At 41.2% G+C, this 18,528-nt stretch overlaps 1 protein-coding gene across 1 annotated transcript in view; it reads right to left on the reverse strand.

Annotated features, from left to right (window-relative positions):
• The window catches only part of LARS2 (leucyl-tRNA synthetase 2, mitochondrial), a 153,201-nt gene extending 136,669 nt beyond the window's left edge, over positions 1-16,532 (reverse strand). The window contains exons 1-2 of the mRNA XM_012662559.1: positions 16,423-16,532; positions 11,884-12,138 (exon numbers count right to left, since the gene is read on the reverse strand). Coding sequence (XP_012518013.1) covers positions 11,884-12,117 — 234 coding nt within the window. The 5' untranslated portion in view covers positions 12,118-12,138; positions 16,423-16,532. The remainder of the gene's footprint in view (positions 1-11,883; positions 12,139-16,422) is intronic.
• Positions 16,533-18,528: the final 1,996 nt, after the last annotated feature.

Here is an 18,528-nt window from a genome sequence, read left to right on the forward strand (position 1 = left end):
TTTTTAGTAGAGACGGGGTCTCGCTCTTGCTCAGGCCGGTCTCGAACTACTGAGCTCAAACGATCCACCCACCTCGGCCTCCCAGAGTGCTAGGATTACAGGCATGAGCCACCGCACCCGGCCTTTGATATTTTTTTATATCTATTAAAAATATACTTTGAGATACATATCATATCAATTTGGATCACAGAGAGGGCAGAGACTACTCATGATAATTTTAAAATAATGAATATAAAATATTCAGAGACCAAACTAAGAAAAAGGTCTAGTAGCTAGAATTTGGAAATCCATAAAATAAATTTCCAGAGTCCAAAAAACCATCATTTCTACCTGGTTCTTAGAACAAACATTCTATGTATTTAAAATGGAGTGAGAAGCCAAAGGGACAGTGAATCCACACAGAAATTTGGAAGGGCAGGACATCACCACGATCTCTAGATTGAAGAGACAAAGTGAGGAAGCAGAGCCCAAAGGCTGACCTCAGCTGCAGAAGTGCAAACAAGCTGGTCTGCCCAGAAGGAACTAGATTAGTGGAAAAGACAACACCAGGGCAGAGAGAGAGAAATTCCCAGGCTTATCCCATCCTCTTGCCCTCCAATCTTACCAGGATTTCCTATTGTTCAAAACCAGCATGAGGCCGGCTTGGGAAAGCATGACCTGCAGGGGTTGACTCTTCTGCCACACAAAGCAAAGCAGGGATGGATCTGGTAGCAAATTGGCCAAGGACCAGCACAGGAACACTAGCAGGGCAGCATAACCTACCTCAATGTGAGATCTCAAAGAGGAGTCAGGGCCAGCTATTAAGATAGACAACTGGGAATTATTGATGAGGGGCAAACACAGGGATCAGAGCCCTGGTCGGGAGGTGAGGCCTGGGAGCTGGGGCTTGGCCAGCCTCTGGTGTGGACAGTCACATGGCCATGGCACACCCTGGCAGGGCCTCCTGCCCTCCTTCAGGCTGAGCCCTGGTGTCTCAGGGTCTGCAGGCGGGATGGAAGGCAACAGACTAGGAGAGAGGGATGCAGGAGAGAACACAGTTCCCTATGACAACACGCAGACAAGGCTCTAGATGGACATACCCTGGAAAATGCCAGGGGTTACTGCCTGGAACGGCCTGGCAGGGAAGGGGTGGTCAAAGGGGACTCCAGTCTCATCTATGTTGTACTTCTTTTTCTTAAAAGGGGAACTATGGAGTTTTATGTACAATTTAAAAATACTTCATTTTTTAAGAAGGGACATTTGTGCCTCCAACACAAGAAGTAAGACCAAGTAGAGTTAAGGGTTTGGAGACAGAAGGGAAGGAAGCCAGGCAGCTGGTCATCTGCCTTCCCAATGGAGAGAGAAGTAGTGCAACTGTTACTACAAAAGGGCCAGCCAGTTCTCCAGGGATGACCAGCTTTCTCTCCTTTCATCATAAAACAAAACTTTATATTTGAAACCAATTCAGCTTCTAATTGAGAGCAACCATGGTTACGGCTTCTCAAAAAACTGCTATTTTCAGAGAGTGTCGTGGTGTCTTTGGAGTAGATTCAATACTTTTTATTTCCAAGAAATGAGAAACACAATATTTAATTTTGTTTAGCAAGTGTAATAACCCATCATTATTACAGACTGGGGATAAAAATCAAGTGAACACTTCAGATTAAAAAAACAAATGACAGTACCTAGGCCCAAAGCAGCAGACCTCCTCTGGGAACATGGGGAGACAGGCAGGTAAATCAGCCAGTTTCCAATCAAGACACTGGACCAGCAATTCATTCTCCCTTTCGAATTACATCTGAGAGGATAAGCCCTGGAAATCCACTACCTACTTTCGAATCCTACGGAGATTCGAAAATTTGAACTAAATGCCATGCTATGTACTCTCTAGGCACTTCATAAACACTTGTTGACTGGCAAACTGAAAACTGATGGAACATATATTATCTATCGTGTACTTGCTAAGAACTTCCCTTGCTTCCTGATATTTGTGGATAATTATATTATGATTATGCGACTGTCAGACACATAGCCTCAATTTTCCTCCTCCTCCGCAGTGAATAGCAAAAAGGCCCAAGCAGAAAACTCTACTTGGGCAATGCCTGGTGGCTTTTTGCCTGAGACAAATTAGTCCAAGCCCAACTCTGTGAAGGGGGGACTTGGCACTTTGATGCTTTTATCACCCGGCTTCTGGACCAGAAGGTGCTGGGGAGACTAGCTGAGGTGGGGGGGGGCAATTTTATTTTCCAACCATCTGTGCATACAACATATGAAAACACAACAAAATCACCATATGGAGCTAAGCTTTAAATATGTCATCAGACATTTTATGAGTTTAAGAAGAAACTGATTGGCAATGTAGCCTTCTCTGACTACTGAAAGAGATTAATCTCTGGCTTTCAAATGGCCCCTGCTCAAACATCCAAACCTCAGGACTCCCTCATTACTACTACTATTAATTGGGTTACACTTGAAAACTGCACTATAGTTTTCAGAGGGTTTTCTCAGTGATCATCTCACATAACAAATCCATGAGGTGGGTAGATCAAGTACTGTCATTGCTTTGGCAATTGATTCCTGATTGACGTCATACCTAAACCACCTGCCACACCACTTACACAGTCTACATCTAACCTATGTGTGTGTCCATGCTCTGGTCAGGTGCTTTCTTCTCATTTCAATATGATCTGTTTTGAACCTAGAGAACCACGTCATTTGGCTCTGTAGAGCACCCCTTCCCAGTCATCTAAGTGCCAAACCTGGAGGGGCACTTGCATCAAAACTACCTGGAATGTCTACTTAAAATGCAGATTCCTGAGCCTCACTCAGGACTGAATGATAATCCGCCTTTTTAGCAAACTCCCTGGGGGATCATTACACACCCTAATGTTTAAGAATCACTGCCACATGCAGAAAGGCTTACAAAGCATGACTGGATGCCAAACTTGATGGTGACAGCTTTATATATTCTGGGCAATGTTTCTCAAATCCCACAGGCTCAAACTGAGAGGTATGCTAGTTCGCCCTGATGATTTTTAAATTTTTATTTTCACATAAATGATAATCTTAAAAAAGATTACTCAAGATAAGAATATTCTGGGTCATCCAGATCACCTTATGTGGTAGTCATTAGAACTCTTCGTGAACATTCTGATTCTCCTCCCCATTCTTGCACATGGGAGGAGTACACTTCTTTAACCTCTCTGAGGTTGGATATGGCCACATCCGTGTAAGTGACATGAGTGCAGGTAGAAGATTTAAGAGCCAGTGGGGATTCACCACAGCCCCTTCCCCTGGCCACAGAAATCAGGGAGGCACTCGCTGAGATAAGAATCACCATCAGCCAGATCCTGACTGCCTTGAACAGAGCCTTCCTGCTGTACACGTAGCAAAAGCAAGAAATAAACTTTCGTTGTTTTAAGCCACTGAGATTTAGAGACTGTCTATTACTGCAGCATAACCTAATTGTTCTGACTGATAAACCTTATCACCCAGAACTACCACAAGAATTGGCCATCTGAGGTTGCCTTTGTGTTTATAATCACAAAGGTTTAAATTTGTGAGAGAAAAAAGAAAATGTAGTCCAGAATAGAATCTGAGGTAGGATGAACAAATTCCTTGAAAAATATAACTTCTTAAAATGACACAGAAAGAAATAGATCTGAATAGCCCTACAGCTATTAAAGAAACAGAACGGTAATTTTAAAACTTCCCACAAAGAAAATTCTAGATCCAGATACCATTATTGGTCAATGTTATCAAACATTTAAGGAAGAAATAATAACAAAAATGTATGACATTTTCAGAAAACAGGAAGAAAATACTTCCTAGATTGTTTTATGAAGCCAGCATAACCCTGATGCCAAAACCAGATAAAGACAGTATAAGAAAAGAACATTACAGATCAATATCCCTCATGCACAGGATATTAGCAAATTGAATACAGCAATATATACATTAGGAAAAAAAGCCCCATCGTGACCAAATGGAATTTGTCCCAGGAATGCAAAGTTGGTTTAACACAAAAAAAAAAATTAATCACCATGATATAACACATTAACAGATTAAAGGAGAAAACCCAAGTATCATCTCAATAGATGCAGAAAAGGCATCTAATAATCAACACTTATTCATGCTAAAAATTCTCAGCCAACAGGAATAAAGGGAATCTGCAGCCTTGGGGTCACATGTGGCCTTCTGGATCCCTGAGTGCAGCCTTTTGACTGAATCCAAATTTTTCAAACAAATCCTTTCAATAAAGGGATTTGTCCAAGTTAGGATTCAGTCAAGGGGCCATACTTGGGGATCTGGGGGGCCACATGTGGCCTTGAGGCAGGTTCCCCACCCCTGGAACAGGAAAAACTTGTGGAGTAGATTGAGAGGAAGAAGCCAAGATGCAGGAGAAAATTCTGGATAGTAGGGTCTCCTGCTAAGAAAGCCTAGTGTTTCAAGAGGGAGAAAATGTTCCACAGTATTACATGTTGCTGAGGTTGAGAAAGAAGAGGACAGAGACACATCCGTGGAGGTCACCAGTCACCCGGAGAGCAGATTCACTCCCTGGGTCTCCACTCTTTATTTCCCATGACGCTGTCCCCAGTGTGCCTTATAACTACTTCCCATATCTCCATTTTAGAACAAAGCAAACCAACAAATTAACAAGTTATAGAAAAAGGCAAAGTTTGCTGAATTTTTCTTAGGCCTACTACTGCCTGATTTTCAACCTATGACTTCCACATTTCTATTTAATACGGTAGAAAGCCCAGTGTTTAAAACAAAGCTAGTGCTCAATGACTATTTATTGACTGAATTAATCAATACATGTGTCAGATCCTGTTTGACAGTCCCAGATTAGATATTCCTTCCCTCCTTAGGGTAAGGATCATTAAACCAAACTGAGTCCAATCTCACTCAATCTCAGGAGTAGTCCTGACAGTTGGCAGGAAGGATTTTAAAATGACAAGGACATGCAACAGGCTTTCTTTCACACTGTTGATAATAAAACTAATATTTCTATTTCTCTTTTGCCATATCACTTAAAAATATCCAGACAAGTTTTCACCAAATTTGGTTGTTCTGTTTCAGATGCTCTGACTTAAATCTGAACTGTGAAAATTCACAAGAAAATAATTTCAGGAGAACCTAGCAGATACCCCAAAAAGATGGCTTGTCATCTTAAACAGAGCAACTGAAACTGAAGAACAAAAAGACAACTCTAAGCACCTGTCGATTACAGGGACTAAGATACCATAAACCAAATAACAAATAGAGGTTTCAAACACAAGGCACAAATCACGTTACAGGGTAGGTAATATGAATCACAGGCCATGAAAGGCAGTCAAGCTGCTTCTCAGAGAACAGCTCTATGCAATAGGATCCAGGCAGAGAGCAGGGATTCATTTATCAAATGCTGATGAATCACTTTCCTGAGCAGCTCAAAGTAAATCAGATCAGTATCAATAATAATTATAGCTATCAATTTTTCTGGGATTATTATGTGCCAGACACATGCACAACAACCCTGTGAGGGAAAAATTATTGTTATCCATATGTTAAAGATAAGGAAAGTGGGTTTCAGGGACATTAAATGACTGTGCAGGGTCACTCAGCTAGAAAGTGGTAGGTTCAACCTAGGTTGTCCAATTCCTGTGCCCTGTGCTCAGGGCCTGACCTTGGGCTTCAGTTATGGTAGAAGGACTCCCCCCTTGTCTTTTGGGCCTGAGATGTCTGCAATGGTCCCAGTTCCTCTGGGCCTAGGGCTCTGCCTTCGGCTTCCTCTGTAACATCTCATCCCATCCAAGGGAATTAGAATATCACCTATACCACCCTCAACCACTTTTCTGCTAACAAGCTTCCTTGCACCCTATCATAAATGTACAGTTTTGCTATAAAAGCTTAATCTTCAGCAATTTGCCAGCAATCACTAATTGTCCAAAATAAGTTGGCATAAGTAAAAAAATAAGACAAATCTCATTGAAGAATCACAGACAAAGAATTGTACTTTAGGCCAAGATCTAATTCATTCTGCCCCACCTCTTTCTAAGAAACATAGCAGAAATAATGGAAAACAATGTCTGGGGAAACTAATGTCTGACAAAATTCAGGGAGACAAATACCCTTGGCCACTGTAAAGCAGAACACAAATCTCTGAATTTAAGTAGTATAAAGTTATTAACTCTTCAAGTACAAAGAGGCATTACAGCCTGATCCCCTTGTAGGAATACTTCTTGTTGCCAATGTCAGCTCAACATAAATTTTCAAGCCAATTATGACAACAAATGTACTTACCTTTCTAAATGAAAATCTTTATAAAGAACTGGGAGGTGGAAGATATCATTTGTATAGGCCCTGTCTGGTTAATAGCAGCAGTAGCCAGTGGGGTGTCAGTAAATGTTTAACGATTGGCTCTCTGGAGGAAAAGGCCCTGATTTGTAGGTTTGTTGATGTTGGTTTGTTGATTTCCATGGTGTAAATATTTCCACTATGGCAGATTTCAAGCTACCAAGATGACTAACACACACGAGGTGGGGCAGAAATGTACACAGACGACTCTCAGGAACTGGTGTGAGTAGATTCTCTTCCACTGCCTGGCATTTGCTAATATTTATTGATTACATACTATGTGCTAGGGATGTTCTGAGTGCTTCATAGTTATCCTCTTTGAACTCTTGTAACAGGTCGATGGAGCAGGTACTACTTTATTCCCATTTTACAGATGAGAAGAAACTAGGTCTTGATGAGGTTAATTAATTAACTAGTCAAAGGTCACACAGCTAGTAAGTGTTAAGAACTGGCATTTGAACCCTGGCAGTCTGGGTCAATGGTTCACACTCTCAGCCCCTCTTCAAGCCTACCTGCCTCCACAGGTGGCTAAAGAAGGTGTTATGATCATTCCCACCCCATCATACAGACGAGTGCTGCTGAAGAGTAAAGAGCAGCTCTGAAGCAATGGGCAACAGAGTAAAGAGACTGACCCACATCAGCCAGGGAAGGGCCTCTGTCCTCCTGTCCCCCAGTCAATTTCATCTCATCCTTTCAGACCCATGTCAGATGTTCCCTCTTCAGTGGAGCCTTTCCCAACACCCCAGAGTTGCCACTCCCCAAGTATTTTTTTCTTAGAAAATTTTATTTTTTTCCTTTCTAAAAGCTTCTCTTTTAAGAGCCTCTATCTAGGTGTTAAAGAACTATTTTTCCAAATGAAACTTTAACATATACATCCATGTAATTCAAGGAAACAATAGTTGAATCACATAGATGTGACATCTCTAAAAATGGATGGTCTTCTTAAATTCCTTATAGCTGCATTCAGACTTAGATTTAGCAGTAAGAGCAGGATCCTAAGGTACCAGTTTGGGTCCTGAGTTTCCCCCACTGTATTGTGAGCTTCTCTCTCAACAGAAAAAGTTGAAATAGCAAGGTAATGAGGAGATCTTAACCAAAAAAGAGAGAAGGTTGTTGTTTTCCATGGGTGATAAATAGGCAGCCTCAGATCAAGGTTATATAACTCTCCAGCTTCCAAAGAAGCAGCTTCATCATGAGAAACACAAGAAAACCGTGCGTGTATCTGAACAGAATGAACACAGGGCAATGAGTCCTTAATGGGTCACTGACTTTTGGCATCTTAGGTCTTCCATCGGTAAAATAGGGAATGTTGTCATGAGTTTGTGCACGTGAAGGGATAAGGCTCCAAAGAAAAGGAGGTAGTCATTGAATCGACTCTTTATTGGGGGCTCCTATTGTTCAAGGGCAAGGACTGTGTTTTAATCTCCTCTTTCTCAGTGCCCCCTCCACCCAGCAGGAGTTTAATAGCTGTTGGGTAAATGTTTGTTGGCCTTTGTGCTCTAAAAGCCTGATAACCTGCCCCTGTAAAGCACTTTTTAGGGAAGGGCATTTACCCCAGCAAACTATCCAGGTAAGAGGAGGATTCCCCCTACCAGGCCTTAAATCCTTTCATGCCAGGAGGGAGGGGGGCTCTGAAGAAAGGAAGAACAACAGGTAACTGTTTCTGTTTGGTCACTGAGGGTCAGACCTTCTGCTATTATCACTGTTTTATCTATTTCTGCCTTCTGTGTTTCTCTTTCTGGCCTTACTCCCTTCCTAGAACTTTACTAGAGTTCTTCAAGAATTTGCTTCCCCCAAAGTAATGAAAACAAATGCAAAACAGAATGTTCATAACCCTTCTTTTGTGTACATGTGTGGGAGGATGGTTTTTTATATTTTTTGCTGAGTATTTGCATGACTGATAATGGACACAGCCAACTGTAATCAGGGGAGTAGAAGAAATCAGAAACCAGATTCTTGCCAAGAAGTTCTTAATCTTTCTTCCTTCAGCAAAGAAGTTAAACAAACCCTTTAACATTGGCAAGAAAAAAAAATACAACTAGAGTGGAACTTTGCTCTGTGCTAACCATCTAGAAATCACCAAGGAGTGGTCAGGAAAGCTGCCTGGCGGAAAAGAAGGGAAAAAGAGAATAAGGGATTTGGATCATACGCAAACTAGAAAATCATCTGTAACTACAGAAATGAAAACTACAATTTATGTATATAAACAGGATGGAAAGCAACACATGGGTCATACTTCAATTGGAAATCTTGGATTCACAACTCTTAGGAAAACCTTAGGAGTGTGAGGGAAAACCTGAGATTCAGGGGTTGATAGGGACTCAGGAACTTCGTAACTGTCATTAAGAAGGCAAGTGACAGATAATCCTCTCGGCTTGTGAACGAGCCCCTCAAAGGAGGCGCAAGACCTCATTTTTTACTTAGTGAAGAATTGGAAATAAGAAAACCATGCACTCTATTCAAACTTTACTACTTCTTACCAATGGATTAGACTTATGGCCTTTTCTTCGGAAATTTTTGGAAATATAAGAAAAACAGCTGTTAGAATTCTTTGGGAGCTAGTAAAAGTAAAATCCTTGATATAAGCTGTTTCTAATTTTTCATTTTAAAGTTTTTACATAAAACTATTTTTAATGTTTATAATCACCTTGTGATGAGTGATGTTTATTTAATAATCTTGTCCCAAATGTTTTCCACATACAGCTTCTTCACTAGTGTCTCCTTTTTGTATGTTTGCTCAATAAAGATTAAAAAATTAAAAGCAAAATCAAATGATTCATTATACATTAGCTAAGCCAAGCTCCAAACCTGAGTTTATTAAAAATATAGAGAACAGTACTGTTAGCAGAAGTCTTTAATATTCATGAATATTTTTGTTCACTGCAGAAAAAGTATTCAGCTTACTGCCTGTCCCTGCATTTTGCTTTTCTGTGTGAATTAAGTCATTTTCCTCTGTGACAATGAAATGAGTTCTATCATCTGGGGGTGGAAAGGAGAGATGGAATGACGGGAGTTTATGTTATAATTGAGCAGGAATCTGATTGAAAGGGAAATTTTCATAATTATGTAAAAGTATAAGAATTTAAGCCTTTAAAAAAATTAAGATTGTAAGCGATGAGAAAAGAATGGCTTTTAGAAGTGGGTCCTATTATTTTTGTCAGCTTCTGACTTTAGAAGAAAGATGACTTCTGACTCTTTATGTAATAGATCATGCTCTGAAGCTGTCGCTGGGCCTAGAGGATGGCAGCGTAAAAGGAGTACCTCAATAGGAGTCCAGAGCCCTAGTTCTGGCGGTAGCTTTGCCACTAGCTGTGAGGCCTTGGACAAATTCCTTTGCCTTTCTGGGCTTAGTTTGCTATCTGTAAAATCAAAGGTGAGACAAAAGAAATTTTCAGGTGAAAGCATGAGCTCAGGAATCAAACGTGTCTGGCTTTGGATCCTGGCTCTGTCACATGCTAGCTGTGTATCTTGGCAGATTACCAAATCTCTCTCTGAGCCTCAGTTTTCTGACTCTCGAAATGCGGATGATAACACCTATCCTCAGGGTTGTTTGAGGCTTAAATGAGATAATTGATGGAATGATGGCACCTGGCACATGGTAAAATGCTCATTAAATGGAAGAGTTTTTTTTTTTTTAAATAATGATTATGCCAAGACATTCAATTTGGAAAAACTCATTTGGGTGGATTCCAAATGTATCTAGTACCAGAGTGAGATCAATTATAAATGCTTCAAAAATCCACCAGCATACAGTCATAGTTTCAGTTCCTGGATAATGACACATCACATGTTTTGATCTTCTTGTACTTTTTATTTATATAACACTTTAGTTTGTAAAATGCGTTCAGCCACATTTTCTCATTTGATTTTCAAAACAATTCTGTGAGATAAACAACGCGAGGAGCCCGAGAATCCAAGAGGTTAGACGACGTGACCTGGACCACACTGACTTCTTGCTCTCTCCACTTTGCCATTCCCTGATTCAAATCTTGACAGAGTGCCACCAGGGGATGGATCGCACACCATGTCCCTTATGCTATCTCCCCAATTATCAAAGCATAGTTTATTCTGATTTATTTAATGTTTAAAAAAAAATGTGCCTAAGAAGAATGAGATATTACAAAATCAATAAGCTACAACTTCAAACTGTTTGGAAGTCACTAAATGAAAATCTAAACCAAAAGAAAAAAAGCTAATTTTACTCTCCTCACTCAGAATTGAACTGTTCCCTAGAGTTTGTTTCCAAAAGACATTTAGATGCATTGGTCTGGTCATGTTGATATAATACAACAGTTTTCACTTCATAATGAGGTAAAAGTCAAGCTTTCATTGTAAAACCATGCATCACATTCAAACCTTTCTTTTTATCATTTCATTTTACTTGTTACATATTGTATCTCTCTCAATATATACTGTATCTCTCTCAATAGATTTTCCTTCTAACCAATGCCGGAAACCATCACTCAGTTTAACACAAATAGCTCCCCTCCCCCTGCCCATTTTTCAAATGACTAATCTCACAGAAAGGACAAGTATGATGACTGTGAGAATCGGGAGATGGGGAAAAGGCAAGTCCAGCGAAGTGCAGTCTTGCACAGCTGTACTTACTCAACCGCTTGCCTTGGGCCCAATCTCTTTAATTAAACACAGAAGGTCTGTACTATTTGACTGTAACTATTACAAAGGGATGGTCAGAATTTAAGAGCAAAACTCCTGTCTTCACTCTGATCAGTTTCAAACATTTCATGTGACAAATCCCATCCCCCATCTGTCATTTTGACAAATATCAAGAGGTAAGGGTTAACACATGAAAGAGTGATCCCCAGCAGGCTGGCCTCCCAGAAAAGGAGTCAAGCATACTCCATAGAAACCGGCTACATCCAAGTACTTACCACAATTAATTCAGATAACATGCTGAGCTGGTGCATCTGGACCAGAAGCCAAGGGTCCACCAACTCATATAGCTGCTACTGCAGGGTTGGACCCCAAACCCAGCTCACACTGGGAGAGGGGCTGGTATCCCCCAAACCATGATGCTGTGGTGGCAGAACAGAGTTGCAGGCCAAGGTCATCCCAGGGGAGGGGGTAGATACCTCTCAGAACATGCAGCCAGTAAGGGGCCCAGGAGTCTTTCCTGGAGTCTCACATCTGACCCCTCCAGATCCCTGTTTGCTGGCCTCTATGCAATGGACCACAAAGGACCCGACAGCTGCTAGAGCTCCTGCCTTCATGAGCTTCCCCCAGTAAATGTTGCTCCAGAATGCCTGGTGTGGTGCTGTCTGCCACGCACTTCATGTGCACAATACTACCATGTACACATCCACCACATTAGAAACTCTTCTAAGCACTACCCTTGTATCATCTCAGTTATCCCTCACAATCCTTTTACGCCTCACAGTAGTGCAATTATTATTGTCACCCCCCATTTTAGATAAGAAAAATGAAGCAGTGAGAGTGAATAATTTGGTTCAAGGTCACATACTTAATAACTTATTTGAACCCAGGCAGTCTGATCCCAGAGTCCAAGCCCTCAGCCCCTCTTCTCTGCCGTCTCAGAATACTCACATCAGTGTCCGAAATTTTGGAGGCCTGTTCTTTTATTCGTTGATGCCACCACGTCTCGACATCCTTTCTTGTCTGCAACGTATACTCTTTCGTCCACTTTCCTGTGGCACTGTAAATACTTCTGGTACATCCTGGAATTACTATCCTTTCCCACTTGATGACATCTGGCCCACCATACAGTTGTCTTTTCAGAAGAAAGGCATAAAAACCCAATCTCTGCCAAGCAGAAGCCATTCTTCAGAAGGTGAGAAGGGCCTGAAAAAGAGAGCAGAAAGCACACTTAGGAGCTGCCTGGCACCCTCTCCCAAGCTTATCTTTCCATTCAGCACAGCCCGGTATTCCTTACCCAGTCACATGCTTTCCTCTTATTCTTTTAATGATTTATTTCCCTGAAAAGCATACTTTAGAGGTTCAATTGAGCAAAACTCAAACTCTTTAATGGAAAATATCAAGGTGGTCAGTGCCTCCCAATGCCAAAGATACAAAAACCCTGTAGGAACAAATGGAGACCACCAGCTGGGCCAGCTCCTGCACAGCCTCACCAGCTGCATGGAAGACAAGGGAATCCCCCACCTCCCCTTCCCTGTAGGCCAGCCCAGGGTCTCTCCAGCAGGCTTTGAGTCCCATCTCTCCAGAACTCAGAAGAATTCTAAGCACATCTTGGCTTAGCCTTAGTCTCAAATATCAGAAAGAGTCTGAACACAGGTCTCCCAGAGGACCAGAGACTGAGCATTTTTCATACATATTATGAATTAAATATACTCCGTAGTCGGAGCCAGGAAATAACTATTATTTAGAGGAGTGTTTATCCCTTTAGTTCCTCATTCACTTACCAAATATTTATTAAGTGCCACTAGGTCCATACACTGTTCTAGGCACTAGGGATACAGCAGTAAACAAAAACACTGGGGATACAGTAGTGAATAAAAACAAAAAAAAGTCTCTGCTTCCATGGTACTTACATACTAGCAGGGAAGCAGATAAGAAACAAATAAATATGACCTCATTGAAGAAGTTTTATGTTTTTTCACTGTTTAAAGGGTTGAAGTGAGATTTCATCAAATACTTAAGATTTATGACTAAATTCCCTAAACTTTCTGCCTTCTTGCATAATAGCATTTGACAACTGCTACAGTGAAAAAACAGTGAAAACAGATCTTTTAAAAACAAGAGACAAATAAAAAAACCTGGCACTCTAAACTAGTGTTAATTCTTTGATGCTCTCAAAATTCTTTCCATATGTATAGGGTATAGCCTGCTAGATCACAAATGTTGCTGGGAAGAACAATATAGGCTTGTATTAAGTGGGTTTCACTCACATAAAATGGCATCATAGTGTTAGCATTTTACAAGTTGGTCTGCCTAAGTTGTTGACATACCAATTACCACTGTATTAAACACCTCTTGCTTTTTTTTTTTTTTTTTTCCTCACTGCAACCTCAAACTCCTGGCTCCAGCAATCCTCCTGCCTCAGCCTCCTGAGTAGCTGGGGCTACAGGTGTAACGCACTTTGCCCAGCTAATTTTTCTATTTTTTTGCAAAGACAGAGTCTCACTCTTGCTCAGGTTGGTTTCTAACTCCTGAGCTCAAGTGATTCTCCTGCCTTGGCCTCCCATAGTGCTAGGATTACAGGTGTGTGTCACTGCATCCAGACTAAACACCTCTTGCTTCTTTAGTGGTAGAATCTAAAAAACCAATCTACCTATTAGTTAGGCCTAGCTATTTTAAAGCTTAGATGTGACTATAGGTATTAAGGTGAACTATATGAAATTGGTTAAATATTAGCAATCGCATATGACCAGCCTAATATATATATACTTTGTACATTTAAGGCAATTACATTTATTTTTAGGGCTTAGGTTTCTATCTACAGGAGTCATTGACTGTACGGTTCTCTTGGTAAGTCAGCATTTTCATACCTTTGCAAGCCAAACAATGCCTGTTTAGCAGAGGGCACACAGATAGATGCCTGACGTTTCTCTCCTGGACAGCATTGCCTAAAGATACATAAGGAGAGTGTTCTAGGATATCCTATCAAATAGAAACAATGGGAAACAACAAAAGTATAAGATACAAATTGACCTGAATTGCAATTTCACAAGTTTTTGGTTTCAATGCTGGTTAGCCATTGTGATGAATGAAACATAAAAGAGTACAGACAGATCACCAATATAAGCAATATGGTTATCTATTCAGTTAAAATTCTAACCCTGTCTCTATAACTTACTCATACTATACACCAAATCATAAACAACACATGATAACAAACCCTGTCTATACAACAAGAACAAGCTTTCTAAAAATGTTTACATAATACCTGGCTCACTAATAACTTCTCCTTTGCATAAATAAACCAATGGACTAAAGAATCTTGAAACAGATCTGGGTATTTTAAAGAATTTAAAGTTGATTTAAGGCCAGGCGCAGTGGCTCATGCCTGTAATCCTAGCACTTTGGGAGGCCAAGGAGGCAGGATCGCTTAAGGCCAGAAGTTTGAGACCAGCCTGAGTAACAGCAAGAGCCCTGTCTCTACCAAAAATAGAAAAATCAGTCCAGCATGGTGGCATGTGCCTGTAGTCCCAGCTAATCTGGAGGCTGAGGCAAGAGGATCACTTGAGCCCAGGAGTTTGAGGTTGTAGTGAGCTATGATGACACCACTGCACGCTAGCTGGGGTGACAGAACCAGACTCTGTCTCAAAATAAATAAATAAAGTTCATTTAAAAAAAAAAAAAGCACAAGCAGATTAGAAAGCAATAGATTATTCAATGAATGGGAGAAAAATTAAAATTAGAGCCTGACCTCAAATCATAAACCAGAGTAAATCTCAGACAGATTAAAGAATATTTTTTAAAAATACTACAAAACAAAGCTGAAAACACACGTGAGTATTTAGTAAGTCTTTACAAGGTGCAGGATGTTCTCTCCTGAGCATAAAAACAATGGAAAAATTCACAAAGGAAAATATTAATAAATGTGACTCTAAAAATGTAAAGTATCTGTATATCAGAAACATAATGAACAAAATTAGAAAGCAAACAATTAGCTGAGAGAAAAGGTTTATGAAAACTGCAATGACAAAAGGGTACTCTACTCCTGAATTCATGTATGAGAAGAGAAACACTAAAAACCTAATTTTAAAAATGGGCAAAGGAAAATAGGAAAGGGGACATACTATACAAACAGGTAATATCAAAAGGATCAACTTTACAACAAATCAAGTAAATACAAATTAAAACAACAAGGAAATAGTTTACTCATCAGATTGGCAAAAATTTGTTTAAATCAAAAGAAATACGCATTTTTATAAACTGCTGGTGGGGATGTAAACTGATTCCACCTCTCTGGGGAGCAATCTGGTAATGTGAATCAAGATTTTTAAGAAAAGTTCACACTCTTTGGGTTAGGGATTCCCCAGGGTCACCCTCAGATTCTGATTCACTAGGAGGACTCACAAAAATCAAAATATACTCTGTACTCATGGCTATGATTCATTACAGAACTTCCTATTCCCTTCCTTTACTTCCCAGGCCCTGCTCTTAGCCACTCAAGTACCACTCCACCAAAGCCTTGATGGGCACTGCCTGTTTTTGACAAAGAGCAGACATTTTTTTAGAGGGCTATGTGGATACAATAAATGTGAAAGTTGTGGCTTATGTCTTATATTTATGATCAACTTGGCTCTTTTCTCCCTTGGCTCTAGCTCATCCAGTTCCTTCCCTGTATGTTTGGAATCTTGTCTCTTCTTCCACATCATTCCAAAGCATCATTCCTCACTATTCCACCCCTCATTAGAATCAGCTCTGACCCCAACCTCACTTGGGGCTTAAGGGTAGGTTTTTGAGAATAGGAGGGCCCTGAGAACTGGACCCAAAATGATGATCCTAGTATATGGACAGAGAAAAACCTAGGAGAAGTTAAGGAGACAAAAACAGAACACATAGGAGGGGCACATGAGGGTATTTGTGTACACCCAAAAGAAAGAGCAAGAATGTACCTGGGAAAATTCATCTGAAAGAAACTAGGTGTTGTGACAAAAAACACATATCTTGGGTTTTGCAGCTACGCATTCCCTGTGTAATTTCAGGCAAACTATTTTCCTGTCTGGAACCTCATCTTCTCTCTCTGTAAGATAAGGAAGTAGACCCAGATGACTTCTGAGGACCTTCGAGTCCTAACATGTTGTGGCAATGTCACGGAGATGTCACGGATGACCTTCAGCTGGGTCCACAGCCCAGGGAGCAAAGAACCAGGGATGAACTGGGGTAAGGGAACAGTGGGGAGAGGACTTGAGTACAAAACTATGTGTACATGTGCGTTTTTCTGGGAAAGAGTCCAGCACTATCAATGGGGTTGGTGGTTCAAAGAGCCTGAAGACCTGGATCTCAGAGACTTTCCAGTTTGGAAACTGCAAGGTTCCGGGACCACCTAACCCAGCCCGCACCTTCCCTTCCTGCCTCAGCAAGTCGAACCTCTCGATCCGGGGAGAGAGAAGATCGGGCCACACTTCTTGTTCTGCTGAGCCCCGACCAGGGGTTTACCTGCTCATAGGCTCTGACCTGCAGTTCCTCTATGCCTCGTTTCCCACCTTTAAGCGAGCACGGCCGGGCCAGGCACCATGGGCGCCGCCATATTGGCAGAACAACAACTTTATCGATAGCGACCGCCACAGACACAGACAGGCGGGGGCGGAGCCGGGAAAGGCGGGAGAGCGGTTGAGTCCCGGACTCCCGGCAGCCCGTGGGGCGGGGCGGCGGCGTCTGAGCTGCGGTCCCGTGCTCTGCGCCCAACTCGGGGCACAGCTTTTAAGCCGCACAGTTTGCCACGCGTGTAGCGTCCGCAAAGCTCTAGACTTCTGGGGTTCAAATTATTACCATTGTGGCAGATGTATAAGAACCGTTGGTTTAGTGGCCCCAGAATAAACTAGGCGGCAGGTGGTGAAAAGAGCCTTGGGGTAGCCCAGACGCCGGCGTTCGAATCCCAGCGTGGCAACAACCGCCTCCTGGGCTTGGGCAGGTGTCTTCGCTTCTTGACTGGTATTGGCCCTGGACCGCGTGATGACTGAGTCACCTTCTTCCTCCATATTCCATGATCTTCTAGCCCTGAAGGCAAGTGACAAGCGAATTACCTGACCAAGCATAGATTGGGGGTACAGTACTTTTCTCACCTATATATATCCCAATGCCCACCATCACCACCACACACCCAGCAAGTGTTTCTTGCTTGTAATCAGTCAATCAATTGCAAAGGCCTGTGGTGTTAAAGTATAATTTTCAAAAGGGTAAATCCTGTTTAAAGGAGATTTTGAAGAACACATATGTGGGCAATCAAGAATACTGAAATGAGTTTGCTAATTGTGCAAAATTGGTTGATATCCTATAGGACAAGAAAAAGTTATGTTTGGGAGCCATATTTTTCTACAGGGCTGAAATCAGTTGTACCTCTACCAAACAAAATTCATCCCGTTTCTACAGTAGTACCCCCTTATCCTCAGGTTATATGTTCCAAGACCCCCAGTGGATCCCTGCACCCTATACATACTATGTTTTTTCCTATGCATACATAGCTATGATACAGTTTAATTTGTAAATTAGGTACAGTAAGAGACTAACAATAACAATAGAACAATTTTAACAATATACTGTAATTAAAAAAGGTCAATGTAGTCTTTTTCTCTGAAAATATTTTATTATACTGTACTCGCCCTTCTTCTTGTGATCTGTCGATCTGATAACTGAGACAGCTACTAAGTCAACATGGATACACTGGACAAAGGGATAATTCACACTGATTCATGTCCCGGGCAGGATGGCATGAGATTTCATCATACTACTCGGATATCTCACAACTTAAAGCTTATGAATTATTTACTACTGAAATTTTTCATTTAATATTTTAGGACCTCAGAAAGCTAAGGAAAAGCAAAACTGTGGTTAAGGGAGGACTACTGTATCCCTATTCTACATCTTAGCTTCTGTTCTTTCAAAGCCAAGCAATAACTGGTCAGTAGGAAGGCAAGTAAAGGTGCACACCCCTATAGAATCAGATAATCTCCCAACCAGCACTCCACCCACTGGGCACCCAGTATTTTATTTTGTCCATTTCCATGTCTTTAACAACGTTTCCTGAAAGTTCAAAATCCAAATACCTTGTTATTCAAAGCGTGGTCTTCACACCAGTATCAGCCTCACTTGGGAATTTGCTAGAAATGAGAAACTCAGCCTCCACCCCAGACCTAACCATCTGACTCTGTATTTTAACAAGACCTCAAAGTGATTCTAGGCACGTTCAAGTTTGAAATTCACTGTCGTAGAATGTGAGAGCTAGAAAAAAATCTAGCTCTTTTCTAGTCTAGTCTGCTCATTTTACAGATGAATAAACTGAAGCCCAACCAGAGATGACCACCTTGCTCAAGGTCATACACCAATTTAGTAAAAGGTTTGGTATTCAGAACTGGATCTAGCTTGCCAGAATAGTACCTTTCCGAAATTGCAGAATTGAGGATCATAAGGAGTTTAGAACTTCCAGTCCAGTCCTTTTTATTCAAAGACAAGGATACCGAGGTCCAGAAGTTGGACACAGTTTGCCTAAGGTAACATCTGGTTGATGGCAGAGCCAGGATTCCAAGCCAAGTGTCTTGATCTCTG

Source organism: Propithecus coquereli, unplaced genomic scaffold (assembly GCF_000956105.1).
Source record: "Propithecus coquereli isolate 6110/MARCELLA unplaced genomic scaffold, Pcoq_1.0 Scaffold1, whole genome shotgun sequence".
Lineage (NCBI taxonomy): Eukaryota > Metazoa > Chordata > Mammalia > Primates > Indriidae > Propithecus > Propithecus coquereli.